The 23,191-nt window shown below is 38.0% G+C and overlaps 1 protein-coding gene across 2 annotated transcripts; it reads right to left on the bottom strand.

The window, feature by feature from the left end:
- Positions 1–1,455: 1,455 nt before the first annotated feature.
- lars1b (leucyl-tRNA synthetase 1b) lies at positions 1,456–23,179 on the bottom strand. Of its 2 annotated transcripts, XM_080307220.1 has the most exons (33): positions 23,040–23,179; positions 22,683–22,804; positions 22,256–22,343; positions 22,063–22,143; positions 21,681–21,818; positions 21,260–21,421; positions 20,911–21,023; positions 20,616–20,679; positions 19,968–20,056; positions 19,586–19,811; positions 19,331–19,418; positions 17,789–17,865; positions 16,358–16,411; positions 16,116–16,256; positions 15,694–15,771; positions 15,521–15,606; positions 15,243–15,308; positions 14,957–15,039; positions 13,937–14,075; positions 13,464–13,676; positions 12,474–12,531; positions 11,622–11,685; positions 10,295–10,478; positions 10,015–10,105; positions 9,662–9,802; positions 8,269–8,409; positions 7,122–7,232; positions 6,759–6,869; positions 5,472–5,576; positions 4,624–4,719; positions 4,244–4,376; positions 2,218–2,434; positions 1,967–2,185 (listed from the first exon to the last, which is right to left on the bottom strand). In XM_080307220.1, the coding sequence occupies exons 1-32, from the start codon at positions 23,043–23,045 to the stop codon at positions 2,229–2,231; spliced, it is 3,555 nt and encodes a 1,184-aa protein (XP_080163346.1). In that variant the 5' UTR covers positions 23,046–23,179; the 3' UTR covers positions 1,967–2,185; positions 2,218–2,228. The 2 variants fall into 2 exon arrangements, with proteins under 2 accessions (XP_026037203.1, XP_080163346.1); XM_026181418.2 differs by having other exon boundaries at positions 1,456–2,434.
- Between the last annotated feature and the right edge of the window lie 12 nt (positions 23,180–23,191).

Raw genomic sequence — 23,191 nt, 5'->3', positions numbered from 1 at the left:
CACACTGGAATGTTTTAAGTTTACCTGAACAGTGGTCTCAGCTTGGATCTTTTTTTAAATCAAATTCCATGTCAGTCTATAACGCCAGCTTAGTTTTTTGGAACAAGAAGTTACCATCCTTGGGCAAGAAGGTAAGACTGGCAGGCTTGGCTAGCACCATGCACAAACACACATATCTGCCAATTAGTTCTGCATCACAAAACGATTGATTCCACTTACCTAAACCAAAACTTCTTAGATGGGGGGCAGAACTTGTTTCTCTGTGGAGTTTACATGTTCTCTCTGTTCCTGTGTTGGTTTCTCCCACAGTTCAAAAACATGGCTAAAATAACTGGTGTATCTAAAAAGGCCATGGATGTAAGGTGGACACATTTTTTTAAGTGTAAAGAATAAAGTGCTGCATGAATGTATAGTTCAAGTGTGACTCGTAGTTAAAAGCTCTTTGAGTGGTCTGGAAGACTAGAAAATAAATGTGATTATATTATATTACCTTTGCATCAACAAACACCAGAAGCATTACAGAATAATCTAAAAGGAAACAAATTACAGTCATTTTCTTCTGAGCTTACTGAGAGCAGAACTCAACAGAGTGGTTGAGGGAGGTCATAATATTAGAGTGGGAAATGTATTTACAAGTTCCACACATGCAAGATGTCCTGTTACTGCGTTGAGTGCACAGATTTACTCGCAATAAGCAATTTTTGTTCATTATTGATAGTTGTGAGGATTTTTGCAATCAGCGAGCATAGAGTTCAATTATTATAATGGTGATAAATATTGAATTCCAATTGAATTTTCTCACCATTTTCACTTTAAAAAGCTCTGGACTATATTGTGAAAGCATTAAATATGAGCAGCCTGTGGAGGTTAATTCCATTAAAAATGTTCCAAAAGGGACCAAAAGCACAAATGCAGTGAGAGCAGTTTTCAGGCCTGACAAACACCTTGGATGGTGTGCTGGGAGACCTGTCAATCAAATCTATTTCCATCAGGCTGTAAAAAAGATTTTTTTTCCCCAAATATTGCACGTTTGACATTTTAACATGAGACTCTCAGACTCAATTTTTCAGCTGCAAGATTGTTGGTTGATTCTGACAAAGAGGTAGAGTAACCTCATGCACAGTGTGTTTATATTTTGTTTTAGAACAAAGATTTGGTGAATTAACAGAAGAGATATTGGCTGTACAGTAGTTGGATCCAGGCTGCTTTACTCCTCAAATGACCTCTAACCTTTCACTATAGACATCTAGATTTAACTCATGAATCTTAATTTTAACACTTGACTAACACTAACACTTTAGCTCCCTGTGAGATGTGATGGAGTAGAAGCTAACAGAGGTGTGAAAAGCACAGAGATCTCAAACATGCCCATAAGTATAAATCTTAAGTAAACATATTTTGTTTTATTGCGCAACTGCCAGCATAGGGGTTAGAGGGAGACAAACACCACAGAGGTTTAATGTTTCATAGGTTTTATTATTCATCTGGAAAAGCCAGACAAGCACCATCCACAGCTAGAAAACAGGAATGCTGTCTGACAGGCTGACAAACATAAGGGAACGATGCGCCTCACCTTGGATGTATAAAACAACACAAGGCACGTTACCCTCTGTATGAAACCATCAGGCATTCTGGAGGATGCAGGAGCAGTCTCACAACATAAACATACATCAAAACAGTGGTTTTCTGTGACGAGAATAAACTCTACAGACGATTTTAATATGGACACCGCTGACTGAGTTCCTGAGTCCTGCAAAACAGATGACAAATTCTAGTGCTGTCCTTGATTGCAACCATGACAAAAAAGGTCAAAACTTTTAGGATAAGTTTGCAGTATTTTGTTATAACTGTTTTGCAATACTGACTTCTTAAGGAGAAAACTGTACCAGAGGGATAGCCCAGAGGCAGATGTGGATGTACTACAAATATAGAATTTGTTTTAAAGAAAAGAAGACAGAAGCCATCATTTTAGGTCCAGCAAGTTTCAGAATTTCCTGATGTCACACTCATCAGTTTACAAACAGAAATATCAATTATAAAACAGATACAGCTTTGAGTTGCTGCCCTGATGCTTTAAATCAAAATGAGTTGTTTTGCTGTAACATTTCTTGATGCATTTGAATCTTCAACAAAGCTCAACAACTACTGAACATGCCCCCTCACCTCTGTGTGTGTGTGTGTGTGTGTGTGTGTGTGTGTGTGTGTGTGTGTGTGTGTTCAATGTTATTCTAATGAACCAGATAAACCAGAGTGTCGCCAATGTCTACAGTTAGGCCGTTGTCAGCCAGAGTGACCTTCTTCTCCTCCAGATTGATGTTGAACACAGATTTGTTGGAGATGAGCAGTTTGCCTTGTTCCTCCTGTCCCAGGACAGGCAGCCGGCGAGGGCCGAGCAAAGGGTCCTCATACCTCATCAACTTGACTCTGGACAGATCTGGTGGAGTGAAAGTGGAAGGAGACAGAGGTGAGGCAAAACAGACAAGAAACATGGGAAACAAAACAACTGAGAAATGCAGAAGTACTGGAGGTGGGATAGATAAACCAGTACAGAAAGCTATGCTTGAGATTGGGGAAATTGGAGAATATAAAAGAAGAAGCAGGATGGAAAAATGAAAAGAAAGAGAGACTTCACTGAGATACACAGAAAAAAAAAATTGAGATGAGACATTACAGGCAGAGAACAGAGAAGTGAAAGAAAACAGGCTACAAAGAAAATTGGGTCATATATTGAACTGTTCTAAGCCAACATTATTCAGTTTTTCTTTTCAAATCTGAAAGCATAACACAAAACTAAAGCCAAACATAAAAGACAATATGGAAACAGCAGAAGCAGAACCTCTCAAAAGGCAGAGTGCCTGGTGGTGCAATCACAGCGGAAAGCTTTCTCAAGCGGTTCGCACAAATTTGATGAAGGATGGCTGGTGGTTGTTGTGTTAGCAACACACTGGCAGAGATATTTGCCACAGTTTTAACGGCATGATATGGCTGTCAGCTGTCATCAGAGAGCTCACATAAATTAGCTTGGAATTAAAGATGACTGAAGCGAAGGTAAATGAACGCTCTACAGTAAGTGTCTTTGTGCAGAGACACTGAGGCTGTCTAAATAGCTGAAAGAGAGTGAAAGAAAGAGAGCGAGGTGGTGGATCATCCCAATGCTACTTTGCTCAGCAAAGTTGTTAATGACATGAAGGAAGTTGGGACCACAGTCACCAAGAATACCATTGGCAACACACTACGCCGTAATGGATTGAAATCTTGCTGCGCCTGCAAAGTCCCCGTGCTCCAGAAGGCACATGAGGTCATGAACTGTAAAATCTTGGATGCAAACCTCCTTCCCCCACGCTGGGTCTTCCAGCATGACAGTGACCCAAAACATACCACCAAGGCAACTAAGGAGTGGCTAATGAAGAAGCACATTAAGGTCATGTGACCTAACCAGCCTTCAGATCTCAGTCCTATAGTAAATCTATGGAGTGAGCTGCTGAAAATTCAAGTTACCAAGCACCACCCAAGAAACCTAAATGATTTAGAGACTTTCTGTAAAGAGGAGTGGGCCAAACTCCCTCCTGAGATGTGTGCAAACCTCGTGACCAACTACAAGAAACATCTTACCGCTGTGCTTACAAACAAGGGTTTCTCCACTAAGTACTAAATCATGTTTGGCTTGGAGATCAAATACTTATTTCACACAATGACATGCAAATCAATTTATCACTTTTATGTAATTTATGTAAAGCTTGGGTTGGTATTGTCTCTCTTTATTAAAATGAAATTTTCATAAAATTAGAGATTGTTTATTTCTTTGTAAGTGAGTAAACTTACAAATTCAGCAGGGGACCAAGAAATTATTTTCCCCACTGTATATTTAACCCCCTGTGATAAAGGCCCTTCTAGCTCAGTTATTCAGTCATGTTATTCTAAACTTTTCACAAATGTTAAGGCCACTGTGTACCTGGGGACATTTAAAACCTGAGGTATGGTTTCATACCCATCACACTGGCCCAGTCAATTCACTCTGTCACTCAAACCTTCCCCACTCCTATATGATTACAACAGGCTGGGGAAGAGTAGAAAAGATGGGTCAGAAAGATAGAAGAAAGATATAAGACAAATGTGTGTTGAACATCGCATGATGTTGGTTAACTGAACCCAAATGCTTTCAACTAAACTGAGCAAATACTTTTATCCTCTTGATTTAGTCACTAAAAGTCATTTTGGCTTTATTTATTTTTGTCTTACTAACCTTTAATGAGTCTGTTGACCTTGGCTAGCCTGCGGACGATGCTGTCTCTGCTGTCCCCCTGTCGGATGTCAACCTTTGTAGAAAACATGCCATTGCACGGCTGAGGGTTGACCAAGGACACAGAAACTCCAGGCTACGGGGATTAAAAAACGAGGAGAAAAGAAAAATGCAAAACTGGCTTTTTGATATGAGTATAAATAAAATAAATTTCTTTGTTCATCACTGGCTGCTGCACAAAATGAAATAGGTCAGTAAAATGAGCACAGCCATAAAGAACATATGAAAACTGTGGACAAACGTGTTAGTGAGGAAAAAAAGCTAAAAGTGATCCTCTAACACGCAAGTCTGGCCAAAGCTAATAAGCATTGAAAAGTATTTACCTCTGATCTGAAAACACTGAACGGTTTCCCTGGGCAACAGTCCTCCTTCACTTTGTCATCAGCCTCAGAAGCAAACAAGATGTCAATCTGCTCCAACTGTCAAAGAGAAACGATGGAGGGGAAAAAAGATAATCAGCTCAGCAGTGTAGTCCACAGGGAGTATGTTTACAGGTGCGTTTGGTATGCACACTGGCAAATGCTGGGCATACTAACCATGCTACAGTAATGGGAGACTAGTTTGTACTTGGGTCTTTAAAGAAGACCACAAATGGCAACAGACAAAGTGCTTCTCTCCTCATCTGTCCTATGATCTACAAGCCTATTTCAAGCCACACCAGTTAACCCACTTCTTAGAGTTGGTTTGTGAGTAAGGTAATGTATCACGCTTTTTTAGTCCTACATGATACAGCGTATTTCATTTCATTATGTCTTCCTTGTCATAAACTTATCTTTAGCTATGATCTATCAGAAACATGAGAATTTAAGCCGAGCTTTTGCTTTGATGTACATTAAGTGCAATTTTCCTTTTCTGTGGTTAAATCTGCTGGTTTTGCAGAAGTATCCTGGGGACTTTGGGCTTTTTTTCCCCCCCCCTTTTTCCCCGCCTAGGCTAAGCTTTTGTGCAGACAGTGGTATTAAGGGGATTTTCTGCAGAGAACTGAGCTCAGGATTTCCTCAACTTACTTCTGCAAAGGGAGTAAAACTCAGCTTTAAAGCATCTCTGTGCGAGTTTGACATTTATGTGAAGACACACTGAACCAAAGTTCTGCACACTTTGCTGCACAGTTGTTGTCCAACAAATTTTAGACACCAACAACGTGGGGTAAAGGTTGGATCATAAAGCTTACCTCCAAAGAATTAGTCAAGTAGACCAGGTTCTCCATGAGAACTGCTCGCTCATCAAATTCCAGCTCCAAATCCAAAACTCTGGGTCCATTCTTCTCCAGGTTCTCCTAAAGAAAAAAAGAAGATCCCATCGTACATGATAAGAATCAGAGCTATCATCGCGAATGATCAACAAGGCAATGAATAATAACTCCATTGAGGAAGTGCAGAGGATTTCCTTGGTATAATTTTACACAGAAGCTGAGATATTTGGAAATATAAAAATTCATCTCATTACTGAGGCAATCGTGCTTTCGTTTATAATACAGCGCGCACACAAAGTTCATTGCTATGTTGATGCCACCACCACAAGATTATCAAGAAACAAATGTTTATGAGCCAAAAAAGTTAAAAACAAACAAATAACGCAGGGAGATAAATCAACATGAAAGATACAAGACCAGCTTGAGAGACAGACGGTGGATGAATACAAAGCTCATCATGACTATTTATTAGCTTCATTCTTTTTGATCACTGCAGTGAAAGAGCGAAACCTGAACAAAGCCCAGAGCACAAGAGATGTGGCTTCTAAAATTTTAATAAGCAACAATGCTTCTGATCATTTATTAGCACCACTTGATCTTGAGTGAATATGTAGCTTTATATAACAGAAACAGCAACTGCAGGCATAATGTTATTTGTGATATTTGTATCATCTGGTGGCTACTGCTTTTAGAAACGTTTTTGTAACATGAAAGGTGGGGATGAAAATTGTAAATTAAGACATGCAGACCTGCGGCCGAGACAGTGAACAGAATTTTTGTGGATGCTGAAAATAAATGGAAAGTGGTTGACACAGCCCATCAAAAGTGTTTTGTGTTCTTTTCAATCAATAAACACGTTAAACTGTGCAGAACAAGTATTCCTGAAATTTCTCTGTAATGTCAGTGTAACACTTGTTCAAATTTTTCATTGTATTGTCTACAGTTTTGTTATTGTTTAACACAAAGCACTAAAGAAAAAAAGAAAAAGAAAAAAAAAGAAAATAGCTTTTCAACTCCAATCTTCCCAACAAATTATCAGGGAAGACTTTCCACCAATCAGAAGTTGATCAGTGTGAAAAAACAGTCAACTTATGGGTTGGCTGTTGTGTAAGAGACTTATTAAAAAGGAAATCACAAGTGAAAAAACATCTCTGGAAAATTCCATCTATGTGTAAAGATGACAAAATGGTTTATGATCATTGGTGGAGAGTGGGCTGTGTACGTCTTCATAGTGAAACATTAATGTTGGCCTTTCAATATTTTTACCTTGATCATGGCTACAAAAGGCATGACTCTCTTCATGTATTTCTTCAGTTCTGGCAGAGCGCCTAGTTCACTCGCTATCACTTTGTTGTCCGGAAGGACCCCGTTGTTGGTCTAGACATACAAACAGGAACAGAAAAAGAAAAAAAGAAACAATTAATAAACTTAAACAAACAGGAGCATCGATAGGAAGACACAGAGAAACTGAAAGAATTCAATTACATAATCATTTAATTCTGAAATTACTGATTTACAGAAATAAGCATATTATTGCACCACTAGGCAGACCTGCAGTTCTTCAGCAAACAATAAATCTTCAAACCTAATGCTGTGAATAATGTTGGGCTTTGTGTGTTCGTTCCCTACCTTGTAGTGCTTGCCGAGCAGGGATAAGGCACTGTGCTGCCATGGAGGGTAGCTTTTGGCCACGTAGATGGTGCAGTGGGAGGGCTTGGCTGGAGGCTTGGAGTCACCTTTCTGTTGGAAGGAAAACAGGATTAATGTTTGTGTTTATAAGAAGCCTTTCACATTCATCTTGTTTATTCATACATCAGGTCCACAAAACAAGGTGGCCTCAATCAGATTCCAACAGGGTTTGGATTATTCAAGGAAAAAAGCCAAACAAACAAAAAAGCTGTTGTGTGTGTGTGTGTGTGTGTGTGTTTGTTCTTTAGCAGACATAATGATCTGTGAACTTGTATTACATGACAGCTGACAATTGCACTGTATGTTTGTTTTCACAAATGTACCTTCATATTATATTGTCACAGTATGTAAAAAGTTGCACAGGTATTATTCTATAATGGGAAAATACTGGATATATGCGGCTGTGGGAAATGATTTTACTGTATGTTACTTGATAAAATATTCCATATTTTCTACGTGGGGGTGGGGTTTAGGGGGCCTGGAGCCTATCCCAGCCATCATAAGGTGAGAGGTGGAGTATACCCTGGCCAGGTTACCAAATTTATTTTTTTTTTTTGGTTTTATTACTTTTTGGTTTTATTATATTTTTAATTTTTTGTACATACTCACAAATCCCCTTTTCTGGGCAGATTTAGAACTCACATGCTAACAACATAGATGTTGCTGCTGAGAACGCTTATGGTATGAAAAAATAACTATATTTAAAAAAGAAAAAGAAAAAAAAAACCTTTTCCTTTCTCCTTTTTCTTCTCTTTTCCCATCATCTTTCCAATCCTACCTCAATGGCAACAAAGCATTTCCAGTAAATCAATAACGGGGGCCTGGAAACCTGAGATATTGCCTGTCTTAGATGTTGTCAATACTTGTTTTGCTTTTCTCTAAGCTGCCTACAGCCACTTATTGAAGTGCGGAACTGTTAACAAACAATAGACTGGCTTTCCTGCTGTGAACACAGACATAAGCTCGCAAGTGTATCAGAAAGGATATAGGATGCTGCTGTAGAGTTACATCAGTCTGTTTTATGTTGCAACTCAAAAGTTACAGCATATCCACGAAGGCAAAGTGTACAGACAACTTCATATCTTACCTTGCTTTTAGGCGGAAGCATGTAGGCTTTGAGGCGAAGACGAAGGTCGTGAGCAGTTTCCATCAAATATTGAGAGGAACGAATCAGAACCTCGTCCACGGGCCCAGCCACAGGCCATGATGCCTTCATCAGAGAGCCAGTCTGTCAAGCAGAAATAGAGAAGAAAAAACAGTCACTTAGTGAGCAGTGTAAACTTTTAAAAACTTTCATGGCTGGGCCCAGCTCCAGAATATCTGCTGGGACTGCTGTTCTCATACCAAGTAGTACACAGCCTCAGATCCTCAAGTAGAAACCTGTTAATTGTTCCCTCCTCAAGTTTAAAGACAAAAAGGCAATCAAGTGTTTGCTGTTAGCCCTGCCCAGGAAATCTGGCTTGCCTCATTAGTGTTTTCTTATTAATCATTTATTTACAAAAAAAAAAAAAAAAAAAAGCTTTCTGGAAAAAGAAAAAAAAAAGCTCATATGTAAGGCTTTCTATAAAATATACATTTTAGTATAGATTTGATTTCTTTTGACATTTTTAACTCCATCGTTTTCTTTTTACTTTTAGATTTGTATGTTAATTTGAAGTTATTCATTACAATTGGAATCACACTGTATCTTATTCCAATTTTGAAATTGCAGTTAAATCTTGCACGGCCTATGCTAAATTGATTAGTAATTTCTTTTTAAATTTTCTCCTAGTTTGTTCTCTTACTCTGTGTTTCTGTGAAGCATTTGGGTAGCATTGGTTTTGGTGACTGCTACACAAACTTTAGTGTTATCATAACTACACAACCAGAGGTCACAATGGTATCATAACAGTGGCATGTGTAAGTTCTCTGTGTACCGAGTGCCTCTTAGCTCTTTAGTTAGTGGTAGTGAACACATGACTGGAGAACATACTGGTGTTGGGGCTTTTTTTGTTGCCTAGCGACAGCCAAAAACCCATTTCCATCACAGCTGCACTCCTTCATATTCATAAATTTGAGTGTTAAAAATATATTTGTCTCCCTGTGCTATTTGAAGTGTGCACCTGTGTGTGCATTTGCTTCATGCTGCAGTGAGAAAAAGATCCATAGTGCGAAGATATGCTCCCGGTGGATATGTACATCAACAGTGAGAAAGTCAGTAACCATTTCACACAGGTAATAAGCAGCGGGCCCAGAGCTACCCAGAGGTCTACCTAAAGCTGTAGCTTTCAGCTCCTTGATCCCAATTCTACTCATGAATACAAACAAACACTGGATGTTAAAATGTTTCTTTTGACTGTATTCCTGTTTTACTCTAAAATATACAAGACAGATAAGAACTAAGGACAGAAAGGAGAAGTTAGATATGAGTCAAGTCAGAGCACAGAGCCAACTCAGAGCCTGAAAACAGGAATACGACGCTAAATCCATGTGTTTCTTACCTTGCCAAGCAGACCCCAAGTGTATTCACAAAGGTGCGGGCAGATGGGGGCCAGCAGCAGAGTTTGCCTTTCTATGAACTGGAAGACAAGGTCTCTGTGCATGCCTTCGATGGCCAGCTCCCGATACTTATCTTTGGCTGCCTAAATACACACAATAAAACAACACAAGGTTCATCAGCGAAACTCGAGTCAGTCTCTTCTACTGATTTAACGATGACCGCAGTATCTGGAATCTAAATGCTCTACTACTGTTGTAGATTATGGGTACTTGAAATCATGCTACATTGTCTCTTATATGATCTCATCAAATAATTAAGGACTCTCAGAGGTGGAATTTTATCAATTTAATTTACCTGAAATTCGAAAAAGCCACTTTTCAAAGCCTCCTTGTACATCATCCTCTCATAGTGCTGCTCTGTCTTCAGGATGCCTGAATTCATCTCACTAAACAGGAAAGAAAATTATTTTTTAAAAATGTACTTTCAAAACATTTAACCACAATCAGGCTTTCGCCTTACATTTATTAATGCAGACATAGCTGTGGATTCTTTTGCTTTATCAAGGCTGAAATTCAATAAATTTCAGAACTTGTAAATCCTTTTCATTCCAGACACTTTTAAATCCTCAGACTACCTGGAAAAAACCCGATCATTAAAGGTGTCTGCAGGTCCCGTCCTCAGGTTGTTCTGGTTGGCAATCATCTCCTTCACCCATTCCACCCAGGTGTAGAGGCGCAGGATGCCAGCATCAGCCATGGTCTCTACAAAGTTAGCATCCTCCACTGTGTCTCCAGCATCCGCTAGAGCCAGACGCATACCTGAGAATGGAAATGAGAACATGTGTTAAAACAGCAGAATGTACAGGTACAATATAATAGATGTAAAACTGATATACGGTCACTCTCACAAACGCAACTGCCTTTGTAATTTGCTCCAGTTTAATATCCAATTATCTGAATCCTCTATTCAGGATATACAATGAACACAGCACTTTTTTTCTATTCTGCAAAATAGTTCAACAAAAGGTGAAGTACAGAGGCTCTGTGGAAAATTCCAAAGCTTGAGAAAACGTCAGTTATTCAGCAGACATCCCTCCCAGCTTTAAGACAGGAACAACTTTATGTGTCTATCTGCTGGCAGACCATGAAGCTGTTTCCTCCCACAGCAGGATATCTTCTATAGAAGCATGAACTATCCATCTATTCTTCAGCTCACTGAAGATATATTAAAAAAAAAAAAAGAAGGTGGAAATTATCCATCTATCCATCGCTAACATAAAGGAAAAAAGTAAACATATAGAGAGGAAAAACACAAGTCTTCAATTCCCTGTGGATAATCAACATTATACCAAACATATAAGTTGTAATGTTCTCACTTTCCAGCCATTTCTAAAAACACAATTTATCTTCCTCTTATATTCTTCTAAATATTTTATTTGCTTTTTATCTTTTGAAACCGCATTCCTTGAATATAATACATCTGTAAATACATAATACATGAATGATAGAGGCAATTCTTTTGCAACAACAAAACAAAATGTTGAACACTAATTAAAAGCTTCTCATCTTAGAACACACACTGATATTGAGAACATCATGCATTCTCTATTTTAAAGTGTGCATATTACATAATTATACAGAAATGTCTTACTTACAGTCCACTGACTGACCTGACAAATACAACAACTCATAATACTCAACATCAAAACCTCATCTATCTTATCAAAATGGGTTCATTTTCTAAACACCATCACCAGGGGATAAGAGATGTTAACAATATAATCATCCATAACAGCCCATGCACTGGGAAAACACAGTTGAAATCTGTTCCAAATGTACACCTGAAGTGTTTTCTCCCAGGTTTCATGGTAAGATGAAAGCGCCATTGAGAAGAAAACTATGAAGAGGGAAAGAAATAAAAAAGACAGAAGGAGAGATAAATCAAGAAGAAACTGATTATACCGTCTGCTGAAAACTTGTCAATGGCTTGGCTGAGAGTGAGGAAATTTCCAGTTGATTTGGACATCTGGTCGATAAAAGAAACAGATGTTAGCAGCCGCAATCTTTCAGGTCTGCCCACCCACACAGTCTTTCTGTGTTTAAAACCACAAAAGAACCCAACTACAAAATAGAATCAGCAGAAAAAACAGAAAATGGCATTCCTAAAACCATTCAGAACTTAAAGCTTATTTGAGAAATGTTTGGCTGTTATGTTTAAAATCTGTCGGTCAGTCAAGGAACACAAAAGATCCCATCAAATGAAACCAGAAAGAAAGCGAGATTTCATGTTAACCAGGTAACTTTAGCCCTAGCTTTCCTGGACTGTGAAGGCAGTTCTAACGGGGGGGACCTCTGTGCGTAGAGAGTAGCAGAGTCTAAAATTTTTCTATTGTATCTAATATCTTTGTATTTCTATGATGAGCATTAGTGGTCAAGGTAGAGTGGTCAGAGGCTCTCAAGGCCAATCCTTTCATGACAACAAGCACTTAGCTAGATTGGGAAACCCTGTGTTATTTTAGTGAGATGATAAACTGCTTCATGTGACCTGCTTGACTAAACTGACTAAACTGCAATAACAGAAAGATATTTTTTTATTAGTCCTTCATTTATCCAGGTAAAAAAAAATCTCATTGAGATTAAAAATCTCATTTCCAAGAGAGACCTGGTATCATGGCAACAAAATATCCTTGTTTGTTTATATATGGGGTATGTTAGACTTGGGGCATGGTACAGGGTCCTAAACTTACAGGGTTATAACCTAATAGCAAATTAAATGATTTTAAAGTAATACATACAGCTTAATACTTCACATACCTTTTCAGAGTTGAGGAGCAGATGTCCATTAGCTCGCACTGCTTGTGGCCACTTCCCGCTGTAAAAAAGAAAAAAAAGAGAGAGAAAAAAAAATATTTTTTTTAGTGTTATCTTGTTATTTTCATCATTACTGCCATTATCATAGGGAAGTTTACCCAAATGCAAAGCTGAGCTCAGTTTATTAAAAAAAAAAAAATTCAGCAAAACAAAAGGAAGATTGGCAGTATGTTAAAAAACATCATTATGACACTGATAACATTACACTGTATTGTGATTATTGATTTACATCTTAAATGGTAAAAAGCACAGTATTATCACATTCTGATAATGCAACATTACCAAAACCTTAAAAAAGGCATATAGTACCTGACATAATTATAAATATTCTATTACTGAATCTGAATTATTGTCATCTCACCTTACTGTAGTGTCACCGTAACATAATGTAAAAAAAAAAAAAAAACCCAAAACTTATTTTAACTTATGTACATAAATACAGAAAGAGTTACGGAAACTACGGCAAAATAAGATCAAATCCAGTGAGTCCGAGCCAAGAGTGACATCAAATAAGGGTATAAAACAGACTCAAAAGGACTGTTTCCATGGCAACCACTAGAAACTCCAAAAAGTTACTCATCTAAGCCAAGAATTAGACCAGTGTACCAGTCGTGAACTGCTGAAATGTTTTTACACACTTACTTTTGCATGTATTAAACTAATGGGATATAATGTGTTAATTAGAGCTCTTTAGAGATGCTTGTTGTGTTGGGCACACTTGCCAAAAATATTCATTTAACTGTCAATCACATTTTTATGGAATATCAGCTAAGTGGATGTGAAAAAAATGTCACAATTAGACTAGAGAACATCATTTTTGTAGCATGATAAGAGTGTCATTCAAAGCTGATAGCTGGAGGTTCGAAATTTTGTTTGTCGCCCCTCATTCCTGTCCTCTTTTTTTGTTCTGGTCAGTCCAGTGGGCAAACTTACTTGTCTTTGGGCCACATGGCCACATGGTTGTACAGATAATATGACAAATGGTTGGGCACCAGATCTTTGCCAGATACACGGACATCCACGGGGTACCAGTACTCAAACTCCCTTCTAAGCCTCTGCAGATGCTCTTTAGGGATGTTGGTCTTAGGGAACGGAGAAGTCTTAAAGAAGATGAAGTCCCACACCTCTCTAGTCATCTGCTCTGGCCTGTGGTAGAGAAAAAAAGAGAAAAGACATAAATGAGGCTAGAAACAGAGACTTATTGTGTTCAAGTGAGGTGAAAAGAAGAAATTGAATGCTTGGTGTGACTGTGTGCATTTTATATAATTCAATAGCTGACTGTACATGCTTCATTTTAATTTGACATTTATTTTAGTGCAAAAGAAGGGATGAGACTTAAATGAACAATGATTTGGAATTACTGATTTCTGCATATTTGTGTGCACATGCATGTGATGCATCCATACTTGATTCCCAGTGGTGACTCTCCTTGGCCGTTAAGCACACCTCCCTGCAGAAGGTGGGCTACGGTGTAGTAAGCCATGTAGATGGTGGAGTCTGACAGGGACTCAATCAGCCACTGCTCGTCCCAAGGCAGCCGCGTTCCTATGGTAACCAGGGGATGTACACACACACACACACACACACACACACACACACACACACACACACACACACACACACACACACACACACACACACACACACGAAGGAGAAAGAAAACCAAAATTATTCATTTTATGACAACCGACATCTCATCTGTTTTAAAACAATGTTTTCTTGTCAAACTGTACACACTGGTGCCAAATATTGAGGAAATGTAGAACAAAGTCTTGGCTTTACTGTGTGATCTTCTGTACACAAGCCGAAATGTAACTCTGTTGTCAAATAAACCAAATCAAACCAGACACCAAAGTAACTTGTGCTTTCACACAAATAGTTTGACACTTTTTTCCACAGATTAGATTTTTAGGATTTTGGAATCCCTGTTTAGAAGAATTTACAAAAGATCAACTATTTAAGCAGCCTGAGATCAGCTAAACTCAGGTTGGTGACAATGTTAAACGTCTTACAGGCTAATTGTCTGGTAAAATGACTGGATAGACTTTGTGTTTTTTATTCTTAAAACATGTGGAGAGATTTATACAGTGAGGAACAGTTTACAGCTAGCCTAGACTGTACTGCAGTGTCCTGCGCTGAATGCCAGCTGGCCTTCAGTCTGCATCTATTCTTATAAAAACCATCAGAGATGGAGTGTTGCTAGGTGTCCAATCATTAGTCCTTTGTCTCCATCTATAGACCAAGAGCATCGCTCAAATACAAGTTCAAATCTTTATATAAAAAAAACTGTTTCCAATTAGACAATCATGATCTTAAAAGTGCCAGAAAAGCTAAAGATAAATAAGAGTGATGGTTAGTTACCGTATAAATATTTACTGAACACACACACACACACACACACACACACACACACAGAAACCACCTACCAAGACCATAGGTACGTGAGCAGGCATGCTCCTGCAGCCAGTCCAATGTTGCCTCAAAGTTTCTTCTGGTCTCCTCACAAAATCTGTATGGTGTTGCAAAATGAAACATAAAAACAAAACAAAACATGAATTAGACAAGACTTTGGACTGAAACATTTTATTTCCAGCATAAAGCTTATAGGCAAATAATAAATTGGTGTTCTGAACCTTTACAAGATCCCCCACAAAAACACTAGAAAAGACAAATTTGATATATAATGCAAATCAATTGCATCAGAGATCTTACGTTTCCAATGACTTCAGGGCTTCGTTGGCCTGCTGCTTCCACTCAGCATCCCCATAATCCAAATACCTGTGGGATAAACAAATAATATTTGCATAAGGCTTATTGAAGACAGTAAACACTAAAAATGTTTTTAAAAAGTTAAAATTACAAGAGTTTCATGACCAGAATGACTGAAACTAGTTTAAACTTAACCAGCTGTTAACTTTTTGTCACTTTGTAATTCAAAGTATCAAACACCAACAATTATAACTTTATTTTACAGTTCCAGCAGCACTCACCACTGGTCACAAAGAGCCACCACACACTCGTCAGCTGAACGTGACATGACCTGCTTTTCTGGCTCCATGTAGATCATGGCTTCTCCCTGGAATACATGAAAATAGAGTCAATAATAATAATAATACAGAAATAAATAAACAACTTTTTGTGACTCTGCAAATATTTTTTTTACCCTTTCAACCATCATCTTCTGGATGGGCTTCTTGACATCCTGGACCTTCTGGCCCTTGTAGCCTTCCACAAGCATGATCTAGGACAGAAGATTATTAGCAGAAAGTCAAACACACTGATGCACTGTTTGAACTATTTACAAGATTTACCAGCAAATGAGCTATGCCTCACAAATGGTTACAGAACTTCTTCTTGCTTCAGTGTTTAACGATGGTAAACAGAAGAAAACTACCTGAGGGTACCTAAAAATCCACAGACAGTTGATGAATGATTTAGGCTAGCCTTAAGCTTCGAACTACTTGATTTGTGCCTGGGAGATAAACAATACAAGCTTCAAACCTAAAACGTATACCTGCAGGGCTTTTGCAGACAGACCGCATTTTGTTAACTAACATAGATGCTTTGAATGCTAATGGCACTCACCCCTTCATAAAATCCCTTCAGATAAACCTTCTCCTTGGCTTCAGCCAGTTTCTCCTTGTCATTCTGGCTCTGAATCTTCAGCTCATCACACACCAGAGGAGCAGACAGGTTGCCATATCCTGGAATCTCAATGATAGGGATCTGCACACAAATAAAAGCACAATGACTTTGCATGGTGACACTGAATGCATGAATTTTGTGCAGCATAAGTAAAATGAATGGACTTTACTAGTTCAGCTTACCGGCTCAAAAGGCAGAACCATCTTGTCCTCAATTCCATACTTCTCCCGCAGCGCCTTTTATTCCAAGTCCAAGAAAGAACAGTGACATCAACAAAAAGGATGTGAGAAGAAATGACTACATTTTGCCCACAAAACTAACATCAAATTAAAATATTACGCACTTGAACTTATTGCTGGATGGTATCAGAACCTTTATATTTCTTTTGATTCTGATATGGAAATGGTAAATAAGTGTAGTGATTTATTGATACATCTGTACACATAAATGGAAATACAGCAGATAAGGCAAAAACAGAGTCTGCACAATTCTAATGAGCTATTCAATGCAACTTGAACTCTCTTAGGCAAATTTTCTTGTCGTTTCTTTAAGTAGCCTTTGCAAATAGTTCTCCAGGCTTCTTGGAGGACATTCAAAGCTCTTCTTTGGATCCCACAGTTTCAATAATGTTGAGCTCCGGGCTCTGGGGAGTCCATCACTTGACTGATGGCGTTCCACTTGGTTTTATTCATGATTAATTTACTGAAATGTGTCTGGGATCATGGTCATCCTAAAACATGACGACATTACCACAGAAAAAAACCTTTCTGGGTTTTTTTGTTTGTTTGTTTGTTTTTTTGGTGGATTAAAATGTCATGATACTTTTTGTATTCATCATTCCATCAGTTTTAACAAGATCACCAACATCACTGGCTGGAATGCATGACAGAGCCTCCACCGTGTTTTACAGATTTACAGCTATTCACACTCTCTGTTGTATTTGTCTCCTGACACCAAAATTCCAATTTGGATGAATCACTTCCTAAGACCTGCTGCCACTGATTCCATCATGTGGTGTAATTTGGCATACCTCAGCCTTTTCTCCCTGTTTTCTTTAAAAATCTTGAAAGCCACCTTTCCTGTGTCAGGTTTTTGCTGTAGTTTTTCACATTTCTTAAAGAAATGACTTTTAAATCATGTTCAACTGCTATAGATAATTTTTAGGACTGCCACTCCTTGTTGTGTTCTCCACTTGTCCAGATTCCTCAAAAAGCTAATTTCAGAACATACTGCACATCATGTCCAGATATGTTTTCCTCTAAAAGCTTATTGTAAATCACCTTGTTGGTACAAAAATAATATTTTATGACTGTGAAACTGTTCAATCATTAGCATTTTTTGTGTTTTCAGAACACGAGAAACTCGTTTTTTTGACAAGCTGCTAGTATCAAAAATGCCTGAAGTAACAAAGTTCTTCGATATGTTGACTGTCATGTGTAGACACAAAACTATTCATCCCTCGAGTTAGGTGCCTTTTTCCGCTTTGATCAGATCAGACAAAAAGACTGGATTAAAAAATGAGTGCAAAAGAAGTCAATATCCAAAGAAAAACTTTGAAAAATACAAAGAAATGCAGGATGGCTCAAGACCTTTTCGTAGGTTTATATCATCACCTGTTTTTTCTTGATGTCCCTGAGAGCAGCAATGTCATCAGGAGCATCAGATGGTACACTGGTAACAACCCCAGTACCTAAGACAGACAGGAAAGACACAACAATGCATAAAATCTATAAAATGATAATGCAGTTTTTTATTCTTTTCCCTTACCCTTCATAACCCTCAGAAACATGATGACACAGGGGGCATTTATTATTAAAATTGTGACATATCAACTTAGTCATTGAGAAATTCCAATTATTACTAACTCTACAGAGATTCATCAATAGGACACATGAGTACAAAGAGACAAACTACTACCCTGGAGCAACACAGACAAGAAAAATAGAGAAGTCTGACTTCTAACAGAATAGAAACACTCTGCAATAAGGTCGATTTTAAATGATTGCAAATGTTATGTGCTGGAGGGAAACAAGAACTTATAGCATCCATCCTTTGACATTGCAAACAATGCTTCTGAATTCTACCTTGACCTTGTCCTGCTATTTTGAGTCCCAAGAATTTTTCTATATAGCTCAAGCAAAATAAGACAGTGTTATAAATGAGGATAAATCAAATTTCAGTCAGATTCTGTGCAGAAGACAGCAAGAGATGGAAAAACTGAACTATTTAGAACTACTTGTGATTAGGGCTGTGCGTTATGACCAAAATCTCATATCCCGATATAAGAATTCTATCGTCGATAACGATATAAATCACAAAAATGTAACATTTTCTGTAAATTCTGTGAATCTCGGGCAGCTCGACTTGCGTGAAGTGTTTCCAGCTGCGCGTCATGTAGCTGGAGTCGAGTGTTTTAACCGATGCATGAAACTATACATTTTTAGACATAAGTTGTAACGGCTGCCGTTTTCTTTGTGAGCATTTATTACACAGCGTGCTGCGGGGAAAAGCCTGTTCTAACGTTTGAGTCTAAAGGTTTATTTTTTTTAGCACCTGGCGGCTCTTTTCTCTTCTCATCCTTAAATAATCTGCTCTTTCACGTGATTCAGTTTATTTTGAAAAGTCTCAACAGGATCTTGAGCTTTATTGTGAAAGGTTTATGTGGAACATAAACAAGCGGACACGCGATGGTGTTACCATCCTTGTTGCTAACCACAACGCATAAAAAGAGGCGCTTGTCCGTCTGTAGCGTGTTTATATTAAATATAAGAGAAAGAGAGAACTTTAAGAAATTAATATAGTCACTACAGTGACCATCAAAACGATGAAAAAATATTACAGTAAACAGTTTATTTTGCGACACCACGAAACAAACGATAGCGTAAAATGAAACATAGACGTTTTTATATCGTCATCCGATATATATTGTTATATCGAACAGCCCTACTTGTGATTGCCAAGTACATAAGAGAGGAGGGTGCCACTCCTCAGGAATATTCCTGCTGTTTTGAGTGCAATCAGCAACAGCGTCCATCTACAACTATGATGCTTAAATGTGAGAAATTTCTGCCTCAAAAGAAAAGGCACAATTTCTCAAAAACAAAAATGTACTGAAATTTAAGCTACAAATCTAATCCTAGCATTTTGGCTCATACCTTTATCCTCCTTGATGGTGAGCATAGGGAGAGCATAGATGATGTTATAGGAGGTCAGAGGAGCACTCAGGGCACAGCCGAGGATATCCTACAAAGACCAAAAAAAAGAAAAAAAGCCACTGAATTAGATACACGAACTGCTGGTTTAATATTAGATAGCATTTTATTTTTTATTCCACTGAAATTAAATAAATCCATCTAAATGATCTGAACTTATTTGCTGTAGCTGGAAGCAGCACATGAAAAAAGTAGTACCTGTCCCAGTACTTCCATTATTACTGGCACCACTCCATTTTCCTTGGTGAAGCCCTGGAAAGACATATTCCTGGCAGCCCTTCTGGTGGAGATGAAGACGTCCCCACTGGTTGTCTCAAAAGCAACATACTTCATGTCAGGTCTCACCCAGCAGTTGGTCTGACCAAACATGGTCTCTGGTCTAAGTGTAGCAGCCACCAGGAAGATGTTTTTGCCTTTCATACCGCTGTGGGAAGTACCGAAACTAAGGCTTAGTGACAGGATTTAAAAAGGATGACAGTTATATTCAAGGGGATTAAATCAGTCTTTCTTTGTAAACCTGTCATCTCCAAGAAAGTTTTGTTTTCTTTTTTGTGGAAGTACAGCATTAAGTATTTGTTACCTGCTATAAAAGACCTTGGATTTGAATTTTGCTGTGTAGGGTTCAACGACCTTCATCTTGATCAGGGTGTATTCCTGAGGTCCAACTCCCTATAAGTGAAGCACAAATGTTAAGGAAGAAAATTTGATAAATAAAAGTTCCTCAATCACTACAATTTAAATTGTAAGAAAGTTTTGTGGTAAAATAAGTAAAACAAACATTTTTAAGCATTTCCTGCAGTAAATCTGTGGTTAAATACACCTCAACATTGTCACTTTATTAGGTATTAAGTCACTTTGAATGTGGCATTGTTGTTGCTGCTGTTATTAGTCTACTTGGTTTTTATGACACAAACATCTCTAAAGACAGAATGATCCAAAAAGTAGAAAACTGCTTCGACCTGATAGGAAAGCAACAACAACTGAAATAAGTCCTTGTTACAGACAGAAGGACATCTCTGGATGCACAACATATCGAAACTACGAAGCAGAAGACCACATGGGGCCCCACTCCTGCTAGTTCTTGTTCTGACAAATCTGCAGCAACTATGTGATGCTATCATGTCAATATGGATGGGGCCAACCCTGACACTAGTGAGGTGTACCTAATCTTAAACAATACTACAGTTTCAGAATAAATAATTTTTTCTGTCAAGCTGAGGACGTCTACCTCTCCTGTCTGTCTGTCATGGTCCATGCATGGCTGTCCATCCTTGGGACAGTAGATAGTATACCTGCAGGGGAGTTCAGAATAGTCACGATATAGACTCAATAATATAAACAGAATATACAGACTCAGAATAGACTCAAAGAAGACTAAAAGGAAGACATCAAATTAAACAGAATTGGGAAAGAAAGCCACTTGAAAAAAACCAGTCATATATAAACTATGATGATTTTTTCCCTATATCATTAAAAAAACCAAACCTTGTGGTAGACGACAAGAAAACCTGAAAGCATCTCACCTTTTACCAAATTTGATCTTTTTCCTCTCTTTTAGAGTAACAAACTGCCACCTGACAAAGGAGTCGTAGAAGGGGTTCACGTCTGTGGTGATGAATGAACGCCTCCAGTCCACCTATGAGGTAATGACATAACAGCATGTCAGCACAACTGAATAAATTCAGTGCCTTCCTTTAGCCATGAAAACATGGATGCATCAATGTCACTGTACTTTTTGTGTCTCTTATTTAAAAATTACAATGTTTTGCCACATGAAACTGCATGAATGTTTAAAAGGTATGTGCAGTTTAGTCTTAAAAATAATTTTAATCAAACCACAGACAGATAAAACAAACAAACAGAGAAAGCCACCTTGACTCCCATCCCTTTGAGATCTTTGACAGCCAAAGGAGGGAAGTAATCCAGCCAGTGTTCAGCATCAGCAAACTTGACAATCTCCTGGTCAGTTAAGCCCAGAGACCTCATGATGTCCCACTGGAAAGCGGTGGATCCAGATTTGGCCATTGCTTTACTCTGGCAAAGAAACAAGAAAGAGATTGCAGAATGTTAACAAACTTTCTTTTATCTGAAAAAATGAAGCCATACACTACTTAGATAACAGACTAATTTTTTACACCTTCAAACCAAATTTTATGGTACTGCTTTCATCTTAACTCTGCAAATTCTGTCCTGGGTAATAAAGGCCTTAAAAAAACAGCTCAAGCTTTTGTCATAATAGCATAAGTATAATAAATTCATTTTGAAAATAGCATTTCTGCCCTGTGATCCTAACCTTTTTGCCCTTTGCTTTGTCCTTGATAATGATTTCATCAGATGTTGTTTGCTGTTGTTTCTCTTCTTCCTCCTCCTCTGGAAACTGTGGAGGGTTTCCATACAACTCCATCTCTCTCTTCAGCTTGTCTGCACAGGCCTGATGGATACAATTATTGATTAAAAATATCAGAAAAAACACAAAGATCTGTTTAAGAGAGATGGATTATGACAGATAGATAGTAGCATAAAACAGTTATGTTAAAAGTTGATTTTGGGACAATAAGAACAAACTGTAATTGCATGTTTATATGATGAAAAGTGATAAGATTATGTCAGATTATAGACACCTAGAAATCTTATGAAAAGTTTCTGAATAAAAAAACAAACCCAACATTACTTACTTTGATCGGCATTCCTGTACAGTGCAACCCGAATGGAAAGAGGCATTTCTTTCCCTTAAGAGACTGGTAACCAACAGCAAACTGCAGGAAGACAAATGAACAACAATCGGTAAGAGACCACATATCAAATTTCTCAATCTTAACTTATTTGCAACAGGTGGTGACTCAGGTCGATGTCTGCCTTTAAACTTACCTCACATTTTGAAAAACTGAATGTATGGCCAAGGTGCAAACGGCCATTCATGTAAGGATAGGGAAAGGTGACCAGGTACTTGTTTTTACTAGAAGGTAAAAAAAAAGGTAAGGTAAAAAACAAACAAACAATTTAGCTGCAACCCAACAGGTTTTCCCAATATTGTAGTGTGAACTATGAAACAACATCAGACAACATGATTCAGCAACAAAAATGTACTACATACCTATTACAATATATTTAGTTCTACAAGGAAGTTCTACAGAAACTACTTTCACATTCCAGTGTGCTGCAAATCTTTGGAAATCTTTCTTTATATATGGGCTTACAGTTGCATATTCTCTATCTGGAACAATTTGAGAAATACTGTAAAACTGTTCAGAAAACTGATCACGTAGTTGTTCTTGAAAACTGAAAAGATACTCACTTTGTACTTTCCCCGACTGTTGTCGGTGCATCTTGCTCAAATGTTCTCTCCCTCTCCCATTTCTCCTGGATTTCCAATTCAATCTTTCTCAGGAAGTCCAGCTTTGCTGTTCCTTTCCGCTCCTGAAATGTACCGTCGAGCAAATAATCACAAACTGAATGTCATAACAATAACAGCCGCAATATCCAGCTTAACAGAGTCAGACTTTTTTTATTTCTGTAATTGTCTCAACAGCTCATGTTAGCTAACTTTGCTAACAGCCACATTGAATTAATGCTCTAAGGCAGAAATTTTCTTTTTTACAAAAAACTAGCATAAACCATTTCATACTGCGAGTAATTAAAAGATTGGACCTACCGTCATTTTGTCTAAAACTGCAAGTAATTAGTTATACTGTTCAAAAAGAAGAAATAGTGTCTAGTTTGACAAGAGAAACCCACGCCACCGGTGCCTGGCTGATGACACCGTTCGCTTGGTTTTCTGGGAAATGTAGTCCATCTGACTTTTCA

This window comes from Astatotilapia calliptera, chromosome 10 (assembly GCF_964374335.1).
Source record: "Astatotilapia calliptera chromosome 10, fAstCal68.1, whole genome shotgun sequence".
In the NCBI taxonomy this organism is placed as follows: Eukaryota; Metazoa; Chordata; class Actinopteri; order Cichliformes; family Cichlidae; genus Astatotilapia; species Astatotilapia calliptera.
Note: the sequence above shows the minus strand (reverse complement) of the source record. Positions and strands in the feature narration are given on the sequence as shown.